Source organism: Canariomyces notabilis (genome assembly GCF_033297395.1).
Source record: "Canariomyces notabilis strain CBS 508.74 unplaced genomic scaffold N656scaffold_4, whole genome shotgun sequence".
In the NCBI taxonomy this organism is placed as follows: Eukaryota; Fungi; Ascomycota; class Sordariomycetes; order Sordariales; family Chaetomiaceae; genus Canariomyces; species Canariomyces notabilis.
Window position 1 is genome coordinate 539262 of NW_027041826.1, and position 21018 is coordinate 560279.

At 56.0% G+C, this 21018-nt stretch overlaps 4 protein-coding genes across 4 annotated transcripts; 1 reads left to right on the forward strand and 3 right to left on the reverse strand.

The window, feature by feature from the left end:
• N656DRAFT_766385 (uncharacterized protein) lies at positions 1–4304 on the reverse strand (the record flags this gene model as incomplete). Its single annotated transcript, XM_064813473.1, has 6 exons — positions 1–582; positions 637–823; positions 881–1330; positions 1392–1726; positions 1989–2082; positions 2152–4304. The coding sequence occupies 6 exons, from the start codon at positions 4302–4304 to the stop codon at positions 1–3; spliced, it is 3801 nt and encodes a 1266-aa protein (XP_064672683.1).
• A 1223-nt stretch (positions 4305–5527) lies between these two features.
• Positions 5528–7083, reverse strand: N656DRAFT_795804 (Creatinase/aminopeptidase; the record flags this gene model as incomplete). The annotated part of the gene is made up of 4 exons (XM_064817459.1): positions 5528–5754; positions 5809–6621; positions 6688–6876; positions 7059–7083. 4 exons carry the CDS (start codon positions 7081–7083, stop codon positions 5528–5530), a joined length of 1254 nt encoding a protein of 417 aa, XP_064672684.1.
• A 798-nt stretch (positions 7084–7881) lies between these two features.
• Positions 7882–10286, forward strand: N656DRAFT_766387 (SNF5-like protein; the record flags this gene model as incomplete). The annotated part of the gene is made up of 2 exons (XM_064813474.1): positions 7882–9807; positions 9900–10286. The coding sequence occupies 2 exons, from the start codon at positions 7882–7884 to the stop codon at positions 10284–10286; spliced, it is 2313 nt and encodes a 770-aa protein (XP_064672685.1).
• An 845-nt stretch (positions 10287–11131) lies between these two features.
• On the reverse strand, positions 11132–20509 carry N656DRAFT_795806 (uncharacterized protein; the record flags this gene model as incomplete). Its single annotated transcript, XM_064817460.1, has 8 exons — positions 11132–11151; positions 11247–13780; positions 13832–18302; positions 18358–18698; positions 18762–20135; positions 20212–20263; positions 20337–20384; positions 20452–20509. 8 exons carry the CDS (start codon positions 20507–20509, stop codon positions 11132–11134), a joined length of 8898 nt encoding a protein of 2965 aa, XP_064672686.1.
• Between the last annotated feature and the right edge of the window lie 509 nt (positions 20510–21018).

A 21018-nucleotide genomic window follows, 5' to 3' on the forward strand; every position in this document is an offset into this window, starting at 1 on the left:
TCAATCAATATCCATCCCATCCTCAACAAGCGCCTTTTCGCTGTCCGCATGGGGTTCCAGCACAACGGGCTCCTCTCCGGCACCCGCGGTCGCCTTGGTCGGTGTGACGGGCAGACCGCCGTTTTCAACCGCAGGCCCGTCCTCTTCCAAGGGCGCGGCCGGGGACTGATCGCCCTGTGGGGGCGTCTTCTCGCCCTGCGTCATGGCCGGGACGTCGTCAGTAGCGGCCGGAGACGCAAGGCCCTTCCCGGCATCGGTTTCCAGTCCACTGGTGTCGACATCCGTGACATTGGCGGCATTATCGGAGTCACCGTCGGCGGATTGTGAGTTGCTAAGACTCGGTACCTTGGTGGGTGCGTCCTCGGCCACGTTGAACGAAGATGCCTCGGCGAGTGGAGGCGATTGCTCAGGAGTTGGCGTGGGTCCGGCCAGAAGCTCTCGGACCCGTCGACTCACCGCCTCTGCGCTAGCCAGGATGGCACGCAGACTCTGTTGATCCATAGTGTTGAGCGCGGCAGGGTTCACCAAGTGGTTGGGATTGGCCCGCGCCATCATGTCAACAAGGACCGGATCGGCTTGCGACTTTTGGGCGATCAGCATCCATCTGAGGCACAACTGATCGTGCACGGAACTTACAATCATGGCATCGATGAGGGTAGTGATGCCGGCTGATCCGTCGCCACTCAGCTGCGCTAGATTCAGGACAGCCTGCTGCTCCTCCAGTGTCCTCTGCTCCAACGGCAAGGGCGCCGGAGCTGAGACAGTTGCTGCGTTGGCATGATTCAAAGGAGGGATGGGCTTTCCTTTACGATTCTCGCGTGAACTAGGGGACAGAGTCAGCTCGCTATTTGCACAGCACGAACTGCATAGCAGGACCCACCGAGAGAGGAAATCCAGTTTGATGCCCTTCTCGGGCAAGCGGACTACACGGCCGTAAGTCTCGACGTTCCTCCAGCCGCTCTGGTCTTCGTCGTCATCGGGATCAATCTCGACAAAGCCATTGTTGGCGAAGCCCCGGCTGAACGCGGGCCTGACTACCTGCACGTTCTTGAGCTTTCGGAACCGATGCGCCGGGCCCAGCGCTCCTGGGACCTTGGTAAGAAGATCATTGATATGCAACGGGCACTTCCAGGGGCGGACAACGGCGGGTGGATTCGCCAGCGGAGGATCGAGGCAATCGAGATGCCAGAATATGCCACACACGCTGCACGGGATGATGGCGCGATTTGAGGAGCTGCTCTTCTGGCAACCGTGGCAAATGGCCGGGTTGCCGTCCTGATCACGCAGGCGGAAGTAATCAGGGGTCTGCTCCTCCTCGCTCTTTTTCTTCCTGCGGCGGGGTTGTCAGCGAACACTAGATGGCGGATAAGTGGGGGGAAGAGGAAACTCACCTAGCCGGCTTGGTTGCCGCCACGATCTCCTCATACTCGCCGTCGGCGCCCGTGCGCACCCCCTCAAAGGCATCGCGGACAGTCACAGGAAGGCGGAACGCGCTCGAGTTCTTGGCGTCGAGCTTTTCGAGGATCAAAGCAAAGGCGCCATTGTGCACGGGGAGGCCAGCAGGGTCTCGTTTCGTGCGGCATACATTGCAGAACCACTCGACGGGCATCGAGTCCTGCATGATCACAGGGTCGACACAACTGAAATGAAATGAGCGAGTGCAGCCGTCGCAGCAGATCAACTCGCCGTTGCCGCCGCATGAAGAGCAGTAATCGTCGTTGTCATCCTGTGCCCGTGCCAAGTCAGCAATCCAGGGTGCTCCATAGTGCGCCATATTTCGGCAAAAAAAAGGGAAGGGTAGCTAAAGCCACTTGGCAGCTCGCCAGTAAAAATCTCTTCCTAGGCCTGGCCGCCTTGGTGCGTCCGCCCCCGGAATTCTGACCAGGACCAGGCAGCCAGACACGCTTGTGTCCATTTGGCCCTGAAGGCCAGCTGAACAATTGATACACTCGGACTAAAAAGAATACTGGTATCATTTTTCTTCATACCTCTCTGTTGGCCGGGCCATTGCCAACGGGGCTGCTGCGCTCCCCGCTGGGGCGCGGGATCCCTGCCGAGGTGCCCGTCTTCTTCTTGATGGGTCTAGATAGGAAATATCGCATTAGCTAATTCGCTGCTCGAATGCCGATGCAAATGCAATGATGTGCTTACGAGTTCTTGACGCGGAGGCCAGTTCTGGCCTTCCTGGTTGCCCGCAGTGCCGGAGTCCCAGCACGTGAGTCCGCAGCCGTTGACGCTGCTTCTGAGCCCGGGAAGGTGGCGGCAATAGGTGAGAGCTGCTCTTCCATATCATCGTGCGGTCGCTTGAGCGACGAGCGGGTGCTCCTCCCCTCCCTCGGAGCCGGTGTCTGGCGAGCGGAAGTAGAAGAAACCTTTTGCACCCGCGATGCAGGCGTCGTCACTGCTGCCGCCGCCGGGTTATTAACCTCATCCGTTACTCCTGGGCGAGATGCATCTCGAAGAGAGCTCCCCCTGGCGTTGCTGATAGCCGACGGCTTATTGTTGGTAATTCCTCGCGCCTTCTGACGCAGCCGCAGTCTCTCGTCGTTCTCGTCAATTGTGCCCACCTTGCTTGCAAAGACGGGGAGAGGCGCCCCAGACTTGTTGCCTTTCTTGGGGTTGAGGTTGGGAAATAATGGTGAGTCGACAACTGCTGGCATTTCATAAGGTTGTTCCTCGGCTGCGACGCCAAGCTGCTCGTCAGCGGGAGATGGCCGCTGCGATGTTGTGATGTTTTGACCGCGAGAAGCTGCATCCAGCTGCGGCGCAGTTGAGGGAGCGGGTGATGGCCGGGAGGGTGACACGTTCCGGCTTTTGCGCGGTGCGTTGGACCGTCGCCGCTTGTTGTTGATTGGCTGGCGGCCAACAGGGCTGTTGCGGGAGGACGGCGGCACATCAAGGCCATCACCCTCCTCGTCCTCTTGAATTCCGTCGGGCGGAGCCAAGGAAAGTGCGCTGGAAAGAGTAGATGAACTAGACAATGAACGCGCCCGCGTCTTCCGCCGCGAGGGCGTCTCCGCATTCGCCGCGTTCGCCGTACTCGCCCCGTTCGCTTTGCCATTGCCATTCACCTCGTTGAACGCCGACATTTTGGAAGCAGAGTCTGGCTGCCGGGCAGATTTGCGCTTTTTGCGCGGAGGAGAGTCGGCCTCGGGCTCAGCTTCGGGCTCGACTTTGGGCTCACGCTCAGCTTCTCGCTCGAGCTGTGATTGCCCAGCCTTTTGGGATTTGGTGCCCTGATCAAGATGCAAAGTAGAGACGTCAAAGTTGATGAGATTGCCGTAAGGCGCCCGCTTCGGCTTATGCGGCGTAAACCGGCTGTTGGTCGCCGGAGGCACGAAATAGTAGCAACCTTTGTTGTCCTTCTTGCCTTCCTTCTTCTTGGCGTGGATAAGTTGCGCAAACGTTGTGAGCGTGTCAGTGCCTGCGGTCTGGTTGAACACCTTCTCGATCATGGTGAGAAAATCCGGGTTGGATGAATTTTCATCGTAGAGTGTGCGCAGGGCCCAAGCTGTGGGGTACCGAAAATGATCAAGCGCCTCATCTACGGCGGCCTCCACCACCTTGTCAGTGAAATCTTTGAGATCAACATGACCTGGGCCCTCGTTTGCTGCTGGTTGTTGCACCGACCCTATAGACCCATGCCGACCGGCGCTTGCCCTCGACAAACTCTGACGCCTGGCAGCTTTTTGTGATGGTCTTGCCGGCGCCCATTCCTCGTCGTCTGCATCCCGCGAGGTGAGGGAGCGACGAGATCGCGAGGAGGACGTCGTTGCATAAGCCTTGTCTCGCCCAGCGGCGTTGGTCGCAGCGGTTGCATCCTCCGCATCCTGGTTCTCCTCGTCCGGCCCGTCCTCGGCGTCATCTGTCTCTCCATATTCCTCTTCCTCCGTCTCATCTTCTTCTGGCGCGGGAGGAGGCACGGGAGCGGGAGCAGGCATTACGGGTGGCGCAGGTCGCTTGACAATGATTCTGCGAACTGGTGTCCGCTCAGGGGCAGCAGGAGGAGGAGGCGGCGGCGGGACTGTTTTCTTGAAAAAGCCCGCCTTTGGCAGTGTTCCCAAAGGAGCCATGTTCTCGAGCACACCGTGGCGCACTAGGCCGTCATCCTGATAGCTGGGCTTGACCTGAACCGGGGGCTCCAGCCAACGCTGCATGAATTGTTTCTGGCCCTCGATACCGTTCGCAGCGCCTCCCGTCGCCTGACCCCTTGACGAGTCGGTCGCACCGTTGGGCGCCGTCTGCGGACTCGAAAAGCGCGATCTGGTCGCCCGCGTGTTGGAGGAAAACGTGGGTGCGGACATGTTGGGACCCGGGGTGCTGAAGGCGACAGCAGAAGCAGCGGCAGCCGAGTCGCCCGCGCTCGCCCCCTTCTTTGATTGAGCCAACACTCGGCTTTCTCGCGACTGCCCAAAAAGTTAGCGTCGTTGCACGAAAAAGCGGTAACATAAAATGCAGGGGCGTATACTTTACTGTCTCTCTAGGACATGTAGCAAGGCGAAAAAATCGCGTTTTGCAGTTGGATCACGCGTGGTTTTGGTGGTGTTTGTGGAAGAAGGGGGTACGTAGGAAGGAGGTGTAGGGGAGCGAGCGAGATCTCCGGACTTGACGGGTGTCAGGCAGACTGGACCAGGGGGTTGCCGTGGCTGCACCTCCTAAAGCTTCAGCGTGCCTCACTTTCCCGTACTCACTCGACCAAAGTTGTCGAAATCGCTGACTCAACGCTGTCTTTCTTAAAATCAGCTATTGGGGAAAGAAATGAAAGGTCTTGTGAATTTCTCCTTTGAAGGATTCTGTGTTTTGGTCGATGTTGGAAGCCCTGAAGCGACTCGCATCAATTTCTCGCGACCCCTGACTGCGCCAGAATTCAGGGTTGCCACGCGTTTTTCGTTTCTTGATGATTTTTGCCTTTTTTCTCCTGATGTCTGCTCGTGATGTTTGAAAGAAATTTCAGTGTACAAGCAGAAAGGTGATGACTGAAGAAGTGAAGGTGGAAAGGGTGATGGTTTTGCAGAATGGTGGGAGGTAAACTTTACAGGCGGTCCTGCTTCAGGGGGGAGGGGGGAGGGTTTTGTATTTTGCTATGCAAGGCCAGGTATTCATCAGTGCCAGCACAATAGCGACAATAGAATGCACTCGACCTCGCGACCACCAAGACTCGGCACGCAGCTTGCATTTTCTCTTTCCACGTACAGGACACCGTGTTGGTCCACGATATTTTTTTCTTCATTTATGCCCGTCAACTATACTAATAACCGCCAGTATTCTCTCCCCCTTCTTCCAGGACGGGGTGTGCTCACTATGTTCTCGGGGCTAAGACGGAGCGATAAGCCAACCGCAGGTAAGTGCTGAGTGCAGGAGAATCCTCCAACCCCGAGCCCCTCTCCAAGCCTCGCTGGTACTCGCTTTGCTTCCGCTCTAGGGCTGCCCAGTTCTATAAATTCACTGGACAATTCGGTCGCAGCTTCGGTTGTTGTGAGAGTTTTCGCTATTCGCCCTGCCTCATCGAGTATATAGAGATGCGTTCCTACTCATCATCGCTATCATCATCGTCCTCATCCTCCTCCTCCTTCGCTGCTGCTTTCTTGGCTGGCTTCTTTTTTTTCTTGTTCTTGCTCTTACCCGTGTTGCGGGAGAGCGGCTGCTCCAAGATCTTGAGGATCTCCTCATCCTCAATCTTCTTGTCTGTCTTCAACTTGCTCAGATCCAAGGCAGGCGGCCCACCCAGCTTAGTGATGCCGTTCTTGGTTATGGCTGCCCCATTACATTAGTCATGCCATGCCCTAGAGAGTCCGAAAAATATCTTACCAATGGTGGTCAGTAGCCTGGCTACAGGAGAGTTGTCCTTGTCGCCTGTAACCTCATACTGGCGGAAAACATTGCCGCGGACGCACTCAATGACGCCAGATTTTGCATCACGCTCGTCCTCGAGCTGGCGTAAGCTGAAGGGGAAGGTGCCGAACTTCTTCTGCACCTCGGACAGAATCTTGCGCGAGGTGGGCCGTTTCAGAGCATACGTGTTGGCGGTGCGGCGATGCAACGTGGTCCGCTGCTCGAACTGCTTGATCTTGCCTGATCCAAGACTGACGCCTATCTCGACGCCCCAGACCTCACCAACCTCCGGAGATCCCTCGCCCTTGGTATTCTCGCCAGGGGCAATGACGATCTTCTTCTTCCCCTCGATTTCGTTTCTGTCAAAGAGCCACGAAGTCGTGCTCTCGACAAGGTTGCAGTCGTACGACTTGACCACCTTCTCTAGCAGGCTAGTGATCTTGGACTGAGAGGGAGGCTTGGCCGCAGCCGCCTTCGCCTTCTCCTCGTCGGTGCCAGTGGCCAGCAGTCCGGGCGGCAGCATCAGCCGCAGGAGAAGCTCATTGGCATAATGCGTAGCTAGCAGGAGGTCGGCATCACGCCCTTCAATGACATCGCGCGTCTCGCCGGGCTTCGGGGCCAGAATGGTATCGCAAACGATGGAGCCAAAGCCGTCAATCTGAGCTCCCAGCTGAATCTTGATGGGCTCGCCGGGCTGGATCTCCACCGCGGCCTCCTTCTCGTCGGATCTCAGGGGGGTGTAAGGAGTGACGAATGCGGCAGGAGAGACGGTAGTAGGGTGCGAAAATCCTGAATCATGGCGTGTCAGTCATCTGGCAGGCCCGGGTAGCGGACAGCAGCTAAAAGACGACGCACCCTTGGTAATCTTCTTGCCGCGGTAGACCTTGGCAATCTCCTCCTCAATCAACTTGTCACCCTTCTCGCAGATGTCGACAATCTTGCTGCCAGCAACGCAGAGCTTGGACACCTCGGCAAGCACCTTCTCCGAGATCTGGGCGGCCGTCTTGTACTTGGTGAGCGTGTCGGGGTTGTTGAGGGTGTAGTCTAGTGGGAGAAGATCAGCATCGGTTGCACGGAGGAGCAGTCTAGGATGGGCATGTCTTGAGAGCGGAGCCAGACAGGAGCATTGGAACAGAGGCGGTGTCGCAATAGGAAACGGAGCTTGGACTGATGCAGCTTGACGAGAGCAGACGAGAGCAGAAACACAATCATCCTCGCAAACTAACCGATTTCTTTCTCTTCGGTCGCCATTTTGGGCAAACTGTTTTTATTTTGAGCAAGCGGGCTCTATAATGGAAACAAAAAAAGAGAGAATTCTTAGTATAACCGACTAAGAACTAGCAAAAACGGCAGTGAGCTTTCGGAGAGGAAGACAAGAGGGACAGATGAACGGGGGAAGAAAGGGGGGGTAGTGACGATTTTGAGCTACGGGCAGCTTGATTTTGTGAAGGCGGGGGAGGGGGATTTGCTCTGTTTGTGCTCACGCTACCTTCCCCACTCTGTCGCAGTGTCAAGGCGGACGTTCAGGTTTGGAACCACACCCGACTGCAGTGGGTGAGCCGGGCCGAGAGACGCCAAGCGATGGAAGGTACCCTCCGGCGATTTGATACCTTGAAATAGCGCAGAACCATGGTGCATCATCAGGTACCGATACTCATCCTCAGTTCCACACGGCTGAAAACAGCGGGCCGCTGTGTCTCATTGGCCACTGGCGAGGCCTTAACGAAGCCGTTTCTTTGATTTAGCCTTTCGAACTCGCCCTGACGCCCAGCCTCACACTCTTTGAACCTACACCATGCAAATGGATGTATGAGAAAGCGCGGTCAGCCGCGAAGACACCAAAACGGCCGGTTGCGAACCGCGAGTAATTCCACGCCCAGAGCACACGCGACACCCACGACGACCGACAGCTAATTAATGAAAACGAGCGCGTCACTGAATCCCGGGTCCCGTCGCTTGCACCGCTCTTGATCCCTTGCGCGTTCCCTGCCAATTAGGTAGGGGATTGTATAATACATACATATCATGGCAGCGTCGCAGGTGTCAGCGATGTCGGCCGCAGGCGGCGACGGAGATGGTGCCTCTTCTGCAGCGACGGCGCCTTCTTTAACTTCAGCCACGGCTTCAACTTCTGCAGCTCCTGCAGCGTCTTCATCCTCTGCACCTGCTGCCGGCGCTGCAAAACCCGCTACTCCGCAATCCGATGCGACGCCTGCAGTTCCCGTTCGCGACAAGGACGCCCTCAATCGCGTCGTTGTCGACCGCTTCCAGACGCACGATTGGATTCACTCGGCCGCCCTCAAAGAGGCTCAGATCCGCCTCGAACGAGACACCAAAGACATGCTCGCACGCGCCAGCGACTACCGCACCTACAGAGACCACTACGCAAACTATCCTGCCCGTCTCTACGGCGAGGGCTATCGTGGCTATGGCAACGGCTACACTGAGAACGGCGCAACGACCAAGATCATTTATCCGTCACAGAAACCGCGACCCGGCAGGAGGACTACGCCGCCCCTGAAATTCTCCAAGAAGGACATGAAGAAGCAGGCCGAGCAGCACGAAGAGCTGGTGCCCATCCGGATAGACGTTGACTGGGATAAAATAAAGCTGCGCGACACCTTCACATTCAACCTACATGAGCGTCTAGTATCTGTAGAGCTCTTCGCTGCACAGCTGGTCGAGGACATGGGGCTTAATCCGAACATCGACAAGGCCGTCTACGAGCAGGTGGTGCAGCAGATGCATGAGCAGCTAAACGACTTCTACCCCTTTGCATACACCGAGGAGGACGCCCTCGACCCCGAGCTTCCGTACTATGCCTACAAGAACGATGAGATGCGCATCCTGGTGAAGCTCAACATCACCATTGGCGCCCACACACTGGTAGACCAATTCGAGTGGGAAATCAACAACCCCATGAATTCTCCCGAGGAGTTCGCCGCTGCTATGGCGCGCGACCTGTCACTATCGGGCGAGTTTACAACAGCCATCGCCCACTGCATACGTGAACAAGCACAGCTCTTCACGCGCAGTTTGTACAGCGTCGGCCATCCATTTGATGGGCGGCCTATTGAGGACCCGGACCTGGTCGCTGCTTTCCTCCCCTCACCATTACCTTCCGTTTTCAGACCGCAGCAGCAAGCGAAAGACTACGCGCCGTACCTATACGAGAACACCGAGGCCGAGCTTGAAAGGACCGAGACCATGTTTTCACGCGAGCAGAGGAGGCAAAAACGGTCCATCAACCGGCGCGGTGGCCCGCAACTCCCAGATCTGAAAGAGAGGCAAAGGACGATCCGGACATCGATTGTCTCTTCGGTGCTTCCGGGTGCCGCCCCGGATATCGAAAGCAGTCGTTTATACAAGCGAACCATAGGCGCCGGCTTGTCCGGGAGAGGCAAGAGGACAGTCCGCGACGGCGACGTGTCTGACTCTGAAGAAAGCGACGACTCCGTCCCTGACTCACCGGCCATGTCACAACTCCAGGGCACCGCCAGGACTAGGGGATTGCGCGGAGCCGCTACCGCAGCCGCTCAGCGCATGGCGAATCTCGGGCGGTCCGAAACGCCCGAGGCCATTATTCACCACCACGAAACCAGGACGTCCCGCCGCTTTGGCCGCGAGGCCACTCGGGAGCAAACCGAAGAGCCGTCGCAGCATCTCGTAACCCTCCGCGTCAACCCCGCAAGGCTCAGAAAGCTCATGCGAGACCTCAGAATGAGACAAACGGCACCCGTATCCGCAACACCCACCCCAGCCCACCAACGAACTCCGAGCGTCGTTCCGCCAGGTTCCATGGGTCCCCCTCCTACCACCCCATCCGCGTCTCATCAACAGCTTCCCCAATCCAGACCAGCCGCCAACAGCAACGGCAACAACAACGCTTCAACCCCGGCCACACTACAAGGCCAACTCGGCCGTGTACCCGCCCCCCCACCAGGCCCAACCGGTACACAACCGAACCAGCCACCGGTACGTCTCCCACCCTACCCCTTGTTTCTGACCATCCACATACACATACACACATATCCCTCCATAGCCACTAACACGCGTAATAATGCCAGCCCCCGCCCCCAGAATGGCTGCAGGCGGCCCTGAGAGCGCTCTCCAGGCGGTACCCGAACGACTCGTTCGAGGCCACCATGCGCTACTGCGCGCTCAACACCGAGACCAACGAGCACGTGCCTTTACCCCTGCCCGAACACGCCAGCGGCGCGCCCCCGCCGCCCAACATCATGTTTGCCTGGCTGCCCCGCATCCGCTGCCGCGACTGCCCCGGCAAGCTGTACACGGCCGGCCCGGACACCACCGTCACCAACTTTGAGGTCCACCTCAAGAATAAGGGCCATCTGGAACGAGTCCAGACGAGGCTTGCGAAGGCCCAGGGCCAGGGGCAAGCTGCTGGACAGGGGGTTGGGCCGGGGGGTGGGATGCAGCCGCAGCAGGGGTGAAGGTGAAGGTGTTGGTTGGGACAGTTACACACCGGAAGGAAGGGGCGAGAAAGATGGTGATGCGGAAGGACGGACGGCTACTAATGTTTAGGTTATGGATGCGAGTCCGGCCTGTCCACTTTATTCAGCCAACCGGCTTTTTTGGGGAGGCTCCATCTATCAGCCAACGCTACAACGGTCGCGAAATGGGGCAAAAGGATATAATATCCCACGTCTGCAATCAAAATCAAAGTCAAAAGGCGCTGAACAACGGGAAAGCAGGCAAACGGCGTTTCTTTGCTCAGGGAGAAAGAAAGGTGTCAGGTCGGGTTTGGTTTGCGCTTTTAACTGTGGAGAAATCCCAGCATCTCCATGCCGTGCCCGCCAGGCTCCGTCAGGTTAACTGTGAATGGGCCAATACAATAACCAAGGGGAAACATGGCAGTTGACAGGCGTATCATGGGGTTCCGTTTCAGAGACGCATTTGTTTACTTTACAAGAAGGGGTGTATTGTATGGGAGAACGGGGGAAGGAAATAGCGTTGAAGGATAGAGGGGGTGTATGTACTGGCGATACCGTACTACAGTTACTACAGGGAAGCAGGCGCAGATTATTGACATTAGGGTGAGCTAGGGGGTGACGGTCAATACGCTCCAGCTCTAGCGCAACGCACCAGGTTCCCGCGTTACAAGAGAGGCAAAGTAAGCCCTTGCAAGATTCACATCTATAGATCTCAGCAGGGAACAGTTTGCGAGTCGAGCGATATTTACTAGTACATGCGCAACCTCCAACAGCTATACAGTATTCCCCGGACCTCTTCTACAATAATCTACATGGAAACTAAATTCGTTTCCATCTTGATTTGATCAAGCATACGCCGCCCAGCCTGCAAGACGAAAGAAGGTCAGTAAGCGTATACATGTGTCCACCCGACCACATGAACAGGTAGTAGGCAGGGAGGAAGATGGTAGGTTTACTTACCAGAGTACAAAACCGCCAAATTCTGCACGCTCGTCGCCTGGTTGATCAAATCATTGACCGTGGCCATGACGCTCAGCGTCTTGGAGAGCTTCTTCTTGACCACCTCGATGGCGCGGTCTGCCTCGCTGGGCTCGTTGACAGCCGACTTTTTGCTCTTGTTGTTCTTGTCCTTGTTATTATTATTATTCTCCACGGCAGCCCCACCTCCGGTTGGTTCATCACCGCCAACACCAACACCAGCTCCAGCATCCTCATCACCCCCGGCCACTTCGGCGGCAGCAGCAGCAGCAGCCGTGTTGGTGCCGCCGCGCGCCGCATTCTGCAGCTTGGCCATGCGAACGGGCGAGATGGACCACTGGTAGAGGGTGTCGTGGCGCAGGCTGTCGAGGATGGTCTGGATGGAGGCGGCCTCTTCGCGCAGCGCGTCAAGCGTGAACTCGCAGCAGCGGCGGAACACGCCCTCCGTTTTGGTGATGCCCATACCGTCGACCACGTCACGCGTCAGGCGGAAGGGCACGAGCTCGGGCACGGGCAGTACGCGGCCCATCTCAAAGGCGACGCCCAGGTCGATGTGCACCACCTCGCCCGTCTTGGTGTCGAGCAAGATGTTGTGCCCGTGCCGGTCGCCCAGCCCGAGCACGTGGCCCAGCATGGAGATGGCGGCGGTTGTCCGGGTGTAGGCGGTCCGCTTCTGGAACCACTCGTCCGGATCGGGGAAGTATTCCATGAAGAAGTAGCGCATCACCGGATGAAAGCGCTCCGTCACCTTGCGGTAGACGGCGATGCGCGTCTCAGTCGGTTTGCCCTGCGCGTTGGCAATCTCCTTGCGGCATTGGGACCCCTTAAGATCTTTCGGGTAGTACCGCTCGTGCGCCGGCATCAGGTACTCGTGCAGGGGGATGGTGTTGGAGACGAACTCGATGATGCCGGACGAAGCCGTCAGCGGCAGCACCTTGTATGTTCTGACGCCGAGGTTGCGCTGTCTGGTCGTCCGATGCATCTTGAGAAGCTCCGAGACGGCGGCAAACACTTGCTCCATGATGGCGTCCTGCCGCAAGTCGTCTTGGCCGCCTTTGACAAGCTGTTTGAACCGCTGGCCGTTGGTGCCGATGGCCGTGAGGATCTTGGGCGCACTGACACCTGAGGCGATGGACATGTCTGCTTCGAACTTGTGGATCATGGGCACGTCCGAATAGTCCGAGCTAGCAGAGAGGGCAATCTGCATCGTTGGCGGCGGAATCGGGTACTTGGCAAGCACGCTCAAGAAGTTCTGTCCGGCCGACGAGCTCTTGATTGCAATCTTTTGCCCCGCCCTGTACTTGTTCTGATCACGATCTACGGCAAGGGTATGATAGGCCCTACTGGTCTGGTCGATTGCTGGCCAGATCCTCGACACCGTTTCTGACTTGGCGAGAGCCTTCGCCACTTTGTCAGTCGCTTTCTGTCGGGAGACGGCAACCTCGTCGTCCTTGTTGACGCGAGTCCTGGCTCCTGACCATATATGATACATGCCGTGGTACGGATGGTCAACACAGATGCGGTAGACCAGGTCTATAAGGAGCTTCTGGAAAAGGACTGTCTGATCTTGCAGACGGGATGAAAGTTGGTTCATCAGTGGCGCAAACTTGCGCGTTGGCACCTTGGTGATGTACTTCTTCACAGCCTCGTTCGTGACGTCTTCTTCGGACCGCTCCAGCCAGAGTGCCATGAAACGCAACGCGTCGTTGTTGTGCTCATCCGACGCTGCAAGGGAAAGCAGGTAGTTCTCCAAGCTCAGTCTGAGGAATTCAGATCGAGTGTGCTCTACCCTGCGAAGCTCCTGCTGGTCCATTTCTTGCCACTGTCTGGCCTTTGCAAGATGGGATTGATATCTGTTTCGATGCTGAGAGTCCTTGGCGGCGGCAATCAAGGCCTTCAACTCGGCGACCTCCTCGTCCTTGCCTCTCTTGAGATTCTGGAGGCGTTCCAAGTCCTCCAGGCTGTCCGGGTTCTGGAGTTGTTCGTCGCAAAACATGGCGAACTGGTGGAACACCTGACCGGCCCCTTTGCCTTCGTTTTTGCCCCTGAGTTCCTTGAGCGCAGGCTCCAGGTACTTCTTCTGGATGCTGTCCGGACTCTCCAGCCTCGCCACGGAGACTTGATAGCCAATCTTGGTCAGCAGGTCGGAGCGGCTCACGGGGACCGTCTGCTTCTTCAGCGAGGAGTCTTTGTCGATGTTCTGCAACATTCTGATGGACGAGATCATTTCCCCGTGATCCCATAGAGAATTGGCCGCCTCCATCCCAATTGCGGCATCGATGCTGAGACCCATCGCTTCACTCGACGGAACGAGATCTGTCAGAGCGGTCGACAAATTCAATGTCTCCTGGTTCGCGCGGTGGAAGCGGAAAATATCCGACGAAAGCAGCATGCCTCGGATCTGCATTAGGCGAGCGTCTGCGGGCGTCAATCTTGGAGACCTCAATTTGTGGTGTTGACTCCACATGGTCAGAGATGTTTCCCTGCATGATAGGATCTGGCTGACGTCCGAGTATCTATATATTATCAGTTTATGCGTCCGTCGAGCTTGTTTGATTGCGACTTACCGCCCGCTCATCATCCACTTTGATCGTTTCTCAAACTGCCCGAGGGCGCTTTGCAGTTCGGACTGGTCGGTAACATTCAGGATGTCATCGAGTTCCGTCAACGCCGCAAGCGCCCCAAGCTGATGCCGCAAGGTCGAGGTGTTGAGGCTGCGGCTAGCCAAGTGTCTGACGGTACTCCTCAGCCCGTCATGGATTGCATTTCTAACCCCATCGACATCAAGAGCTTGGTGCATGCTCTGGTATGCCTTGTACACCGTGACGGCCCAGTTATCACTGCTTGCTGGTGCTGGTAGGTTCCACATCTCGAGTCGTCTCGCTGTTGTAAACGTCCCATCTAGTGAATCCGAAGACCCATCCAAGCTCTGCTGCGCTTGGAGAAGAGAGTTGGACAGGCCAGATAGGCCAAGGCTGCTCAAGGCTTTGATGAGCGCTTGGCCATCCTGTCTTGATGCCGAGTTCCTGCTCCGCAAGTGACTATCATACTGTGCTCCTCGGAAAGCGAGACTTTTACTTCCGTCGTTCTCATATTCCAGGCGAGAGAGGACAGTGGAGAGCGAGGCATCCTGGTTGAGCCCATAATATGCATCCGGGTCATCGATGTTCTCAAAGATTTCTAGCAGGATCTCGCTAGAATCCTCAAGCTCTCTTGCTGCGGAGGAGCGCCGCGACCCGCGAGACGATTCGGAAGAGGTTAGCTCGGCAAACAGAAGGGCGACCTTGAACATGCCGCATCGTGCTGCGGCGGCCGCCGCGGTCGACAAGTTAACATCCAGCCAGTGCGCCCGGTCGGCGATCGACGTCTCCCCCGGCAGTGGCTGGGTCCTCAAGTACAGGATGGTATTGAGTAGTAACTGTAGGTTGCCCTTGGCTGAGGGCGATGTCGAGCTGAGCCATTCCTTGAGCGCCTCTGAGAAATGACGTTTCACCCCCTGCTGCTTGTCAAGCTGGTATGCCAGGACCAGGTGGACAACGAATGGAAATGCCTGTTCTGCGAAGCCCTTGACATTTAGCAGTATCGGAGGCAGGACTCTCAGCGTCACGATTTCAGGCACTGATTGCGCCAAGAGGGTTGCGAGACGCTGGGACCAGCTTGGGCTCTCGAATTGCTTCCCTGAGAACACCTCGGCCGCAGCAGGAGGCTCAATTTGGAACTGGTCAGACTTTGGTGTGTGGTAGGTTTCCCAGTTCGAGGCAAGCAGGAGCGACTCTGATAAACTCTGCTGGCAAGCATTGACGAGGTCATGGTCCTCAGTGCTGACGGCGTCCGAGAGGATTGTGCGAAGCGCAGCCTCTGCCAGGCCAGCCGTGAAGCAGTCACCACTGACAGTGAGCGCCGCTATTAAGGTCAAAAGTCCCTCTTCCGACCCGCCAATGTCGGATGATAGTCTACGGTACTCGTGAAGTTGGGACTCGCGCAACAACTCCTGAGGAACCTCGCCAGAGGCCGCAAACGAGCGGCCCAAGACGCGGCCAGCCCAGGCGAGGTATTCTCCGCTCAATCGCTGGGACGCGCAGCTCTTCCAGATAACCGTACTGTGGCCTAGCGCGTCATCGTCTGTCTCGACAACGTCGAGTCGGCTAGAGGGAGGAACCTTGAAGACGCCGCAAAGCATGGAGAGAGCTACCCATCGTGCTGGCTCATTGAGGAGCTGATTGTCGCGGTCCCAGTCCTCCAGAATCTCCAGTAGCAATGTGCTCTCGTGCGTGCCCTTCTCTGCGTTGCCCGAGGCGCGTATATGTGCAGCAGACTGAGTGATGGATTTGAAGGCGCGCTTTTGTGCTTCATCCTTGAAGGCTGGAGAGCTGTAGCCAGAGAGGTACTTGGCGAACCAAGCGTGAAATAGTAGTGCTTTGGTCTTGGTCGCCTTGAACTGACTCTCCTGCGTCGTGCTGGACTGGCTCGACTCGAGAAAGACACGGAGATCGGCCAAAATTGACAGAGCATATCCAGCCAGGAATGAGGGCGTCTTCTTCAGGTGGTCATCGCCCTTGACAATTAGATACTGGGTGATCCCCAGGGCATCGTCAGCGCATTCGGGATCAACCACGAATGCTCGAATAGAATGAAGAAGCATCTCAAGCGGATACGCCGATGTTGCGTGGTCGCCGGCTAGGCATATTAGTACACGAATCTTGCGCAGCACGGAACAGGCGTGCAGCGGGCCAAGCGCTGGGTGTACCGTGTTGAGCAGTTTGCGGGCCACGAAGACAACAAGGGGCGGGCTCCATAGAGTCTCGGGCTCGTATGGTGTCCGGCTGCACAGATGCATTATTTCCCTAGGGAGGTACTTCCCCTTGAACATCGGCTGCTGATTTGGAGGCAGCGCTGTTGGCAAGTGTCCAAGCTTCTTGATCTCGTCCATGATATTGGCGGCATATGCGAATCGTTCGTCTCTCCGGAAAGCCTTCTCGAGAGGATCTTCCTGGTCGAAGATGTCGAGGAAAGTGGCGATAATGTCGGCAAAGTTGAGATGGATACTCGAGAGAAAGTCTTCCTTCCCAAGGATCCTACGGAGCCTGCTTTCTCCGGTTATATAATCTGCACCTCCTGGGACGCTAATGTCGTGTGCAATGCTGTAGGCAATAATCCTCGTGAAACTCTGTTCGGCCAACTCTTTTGGTGTTAACCCCAAGGCCTGCGCGAAGTCAACTGCCTCCTTCTCCTGGCCGCGCATGATCATGATAGCTGCGGCCTCCGTTTGCGCCTCCCGGAATAGTTCATGAAGGCTAGAAAAGCCAAAGATCTGGAAGGGGATGTCTTGGATCAGGTCTGTGTCTAGCCATGTATACAGCAACTGAGGGGCGAACAGCCGAAAGAGCTCCTGCGGGCCGCTGAGTCTCAACGACTTAGAGATTCGACCGAGGCAGCGCCTTGCATACTTTGCAGACTCGCCTATCTTCCCTGGGACCTCGAAGATGTGGTAGATGCACCGGCGTAGCAGGGTTGGCCATCGGCAGGCAAGCTCTGATAAGGCAAATAAGCGGTATGCGATGCCCTCGGCCAGGCCGGGATCCGAAGGGAGGTTCTGCAGAATATCGACAAATATGTCATCGTGCGTTTTCAGAACATACAATCCGAATATCTTGGGAAGATTGAGCCCAACGAAGTATTTGACATCCATGGCCCCGTCGCGCAGGATGTTCATGAGAGTAGACCGCGAAGACGGCAAGTCGAGGGTGGAGGCGTAAGTCGACTTAACCTCTAGCAGGTGTAGGAGTAGGCTGGAAAGCCGGTTGTGCGCGGCCGAGGAGAGCGAGTTGTTTGTCAGGGCGTTCTTCACCAAGTAATGGTAAAGATCGCCAGCCATAGCAGTTATTTCGAGCTCCTCGTCGGTCCACATGCTGATGAAACTATCCATCACATCGATACAGGTGCACAGCGCAACTTCGCAGCACGAGAATTCATTCTTACTTATAGCACGCCCGACAGTTCCCAAGACTTTCATAGCACTGTCGAGTGGGGTGACGGCATCTGAAGTGAATATCTCTCGCATGAACTGTCGGCAGGCCAAGAGCTGCTCCTTCGGGAGTTCAAGCAGCCGGTCAATGACGGATTCTGGCACCCGCCCAATTTCACCGTCATCGGCGCGTATCACGTCGAGAAAATGTATTCTTAAGCTTGTCTCAAGGTAAAAAGCCTCGGGTGTATGACATAGCAAGATATCCCTCCTCGGAAGGACTCTGAGTCTGGATGTCGTGCTGCTTTGACTCGTCTGGGATTCGAACTCGTCATCGATGTCGATGACATCTGGGTTGCGCATTGACGAATCCCGTTTTGCTTTCTCTTGCAGAGCGTCCGAAAGTTTGCCGAAGAACCGTAGAAGATATGGCTGCTCTTTCTTTAATGAGACTAGCTCTGGCTCAACCAAGGGGGGTATGTAGGGCGCGGAGGATGTCAGAACCAGGTCAAAGAAGTTTTCATTTGATGCAGCGCCAAGCACTACTTTCAATGTAGCATCGACAACATCAAACAGGACTGTTTCGAGGTCCCTGGACATGGAAGAGTTGAGGTTGACAAGTTCTGGAAGTAGAAGTGCTCCTGTCAGGTAGGCAAGGACAACGCTCTGCAGGCGCTCCGTGGAGACCGGAACTGCGCCATCCCCTCCACGTTTCTGCCAGGACTCTGCCATCTGGCTAATTTCTTCAACTTTCGGGAAGAAGAGCTCGAGTACCAACCGCCTTGCAGCATGTGAGCCGGTCGCATCAGTAGCTGGTTGTGACTCGGTTGGTTTCTCGTCTGCGGAGGCAGCTGCAGGGGAATCCATGACATCTTCTTGGTCTAGAAGGAGGAGGTACCGTATAAATGTCTCTGTTTCCCTCTGACCCTTCCAAAACTGAATGATGGGCCCGCCAAACAGGCGGAGAGGCTGCGCCATGCTGAGAGGACAGGCTCCATAGCAGGCGCGCAAGAGATTAACAATATCGTATGGCGTTGCATGCGTGGCATGAAGGGACGCGTATATCAGTTCAGCTACCGATGATGTCAGAATAATGTCCTACCAGAATACCCAAGGCGGGAACCTCACCAGGACTCCATCTAACAAATACCCATCGGATGATGTGGCTTGAGGTGGCTTGGCTGGCATTCGGGAACATATTGTTTCGAAGGCGCAACAAGTTCAACATGAGAACCAGGGACGAATCGACAAGTACAGAAGGTCCACTAATGTCCGCGGTTGTGACAATTTGGTTGACATCATCAGCAATCTCATGCCTAGGAACGAGATTCGCTTTCAAAATGGAATCGAGGAGAACGCAAGCTGCACGGCTGGTGGGCGGTAGCGACAAGGCGCGCACACCAAGTTGCCAGAGTTGCCTCCAGGAGGCGGAGAGTGAAGCATGTCGTGAAGCCTCTAAGGCGGTGAGACTAGGACAGGTTAGCACTTATAGACCAAGTAGACCATGGACAGTAAGTAGGCTCGATCCTTACCTCGAACACGCCAGCATTGCCCACGAGGCCACTGTGCTTTGTTTGGCGGACACATACTTGGACAAATCTGCCATAGCCTCAACGACTTCTTCCAGCGAAAGCTGCTTCTGCTTGATCAGAAACGGCATGAGTTGCAGAGCGGATAGGCGGACAGCTGGATCTTGGGATAGCATCTTTTGATGTATCCTATTTGTGCTGCCGACCACTCGGCGTCTTTTCCGCGGCTGGGCATTGTCTGTATGCTGCTGGCTATGCTCCCGCTCAGAATAGCGGGAGTATGCGGCTTCCAGAATAGCGAGATTCTCCAAGAGTGCCCAGTTCTGCTCCCCCGCTTGGTTGTACGGACGGAGACTGAAGACTGCAGTGCAGGGGTGGTCCGCAGGCAGCCGCATCGCGGTGAAGGATACATCGTCCAGCTGAAGCCGGGCTCGCTCCTCCCGTCTCGAATAGTCGGACCACAAAGCATCCAGCAGCTCTTCAACTTCCTGAACGAGTTGTTCGTCCGCAGCTTCTCGAAGTAGACTCTCCAAGTACAGATGTGTCCCATAGATGGTCTTGAGCATCTCGTCGCGGATAGAGTTCAGCATGGCGTCTCGAGACAAGGCACGAGGCTGCCACCAATGGGAGAGAAGAGGGAACAAATTTTTGACCATTCTCTTGGATAGTGACACATTTTCGGCCTGGATGCGGAGGAAAACTATGTTGAAAGTCGAAAAGGCTACCTTTTGGAGCTCGCCAATTTTCATCTGGCGGAGTTGGAGGATCTGGAGCACCACGCCCAGAACCTTGTCGGCCTTCCCGGGCACCGGCGCATTCAGTGCCGCCATGAGCGAGTTGAGGCAGGACAAGAACTCGAGGGCGATCTGGCTCCCGAGTTGGCTGGTACCCTGAGAAATCGAAACAGAGCCCGGCCTGGCGGTCGCACCAGGAGCCGGAGAGGCGCGAGACATGGAGCCACTGTCGCGGTCACCTGTTTCCAGGTAGCGATAGAGGGCTTCGACGCAGAAGTCGACGCATCTGTCCCAGCCCTCACCCGAGAAAGCGGCGAGATTCTCGGCGTTGGCGGAAAAGTCGAGGAAGGTGCCCAGGGCCTTGACGTAGTCCTTGAGAAGAGGCGCGACGTAGCTGTCGTCGGGCCCTGGCAGAACCTGGGTGATGTGGTCAATGATGGCCTTGGCTGTCTTGCGCTTGATCCGGGTGGCTCCATGGCGGACAGCCATCCGCAGGGCCTCGGCGCACTTCTCAAGTCTGGAGCCGACATTGGCGTTGGACCTGGCAGTCTTTTTGGAGTCGTAGTAGCTCGCCTTCTCTAGGAGCACGCAGCGGAAAAGAGCCTCGTAGAGCAAGTGGTAGCCCTTGTCATCGAACGGGCTTCTGGTATTTGGGAATTTGGAATCTGGTCAGCACAACATTCTATGTCGTGAGACAGGAAGGACAGGCGACAACGTACTGCTTTTGGCTTTGAGACGCATTTTCGGTGGCTTTGAAATAGGCCAACAAGGCTGTGGAGAGAGTTCTTGTTAGCTCGAATACCCGGAACCTAGTACAAGAGTGCGCAAACTGTGTCCGACTTACTCTCAATTGCATCCCGTCTCGCGGTGATCGAAGTACTCTCGAGATGACCTTTGCCCTCATGTTAGACACTTTGATCTGTCTGAGACGGGACAGGTTACCAAACCATACGACTTACCTGCAACCTGTTTGAAGTTGATTGTGTCACCAGTGTAGCTCTTTATCCGCGGCGGCATTGTTTTCTTGATGTGAAGAGCCAACACAGCCTAACACTGAAGGCTGGTGGACTCAAACAAAACAAAAAACGGTGCAACTGCTGTCGGTTGATGGCGACGGGCTGCACCGAGAGATGAACTACATTACGAATCGAAAGCACGATTTTGGCCAGGATCCATCACATCAATGCCTCTGCGAGATATATGTACAGTATTGTACTTAGCTCATGTGCTGAATTTGAAAGTTGATCAACAAGCTGAGGCAAAGGAAGCCTAGACTAGGACGAACTGCAACCAGGAAGACTCCAGTCGGGTGCATAAACCACTGCCCAGGTCCTCCTGCCTGGCAGGGCAAAACTTATCGCTACGCGAGAAACCTGTACGGTACAAAGTACATACACACAATACCTTCCTGCTTCACCTCTCAATTCAAGTTTCATGATGTCTCTAGCGATCAAACTAAGATGCAGTATGTCAACCTCAGGCTTGATAGCTCTGAGAGACATTCAAATAGACTTTCCTTGTGTCTT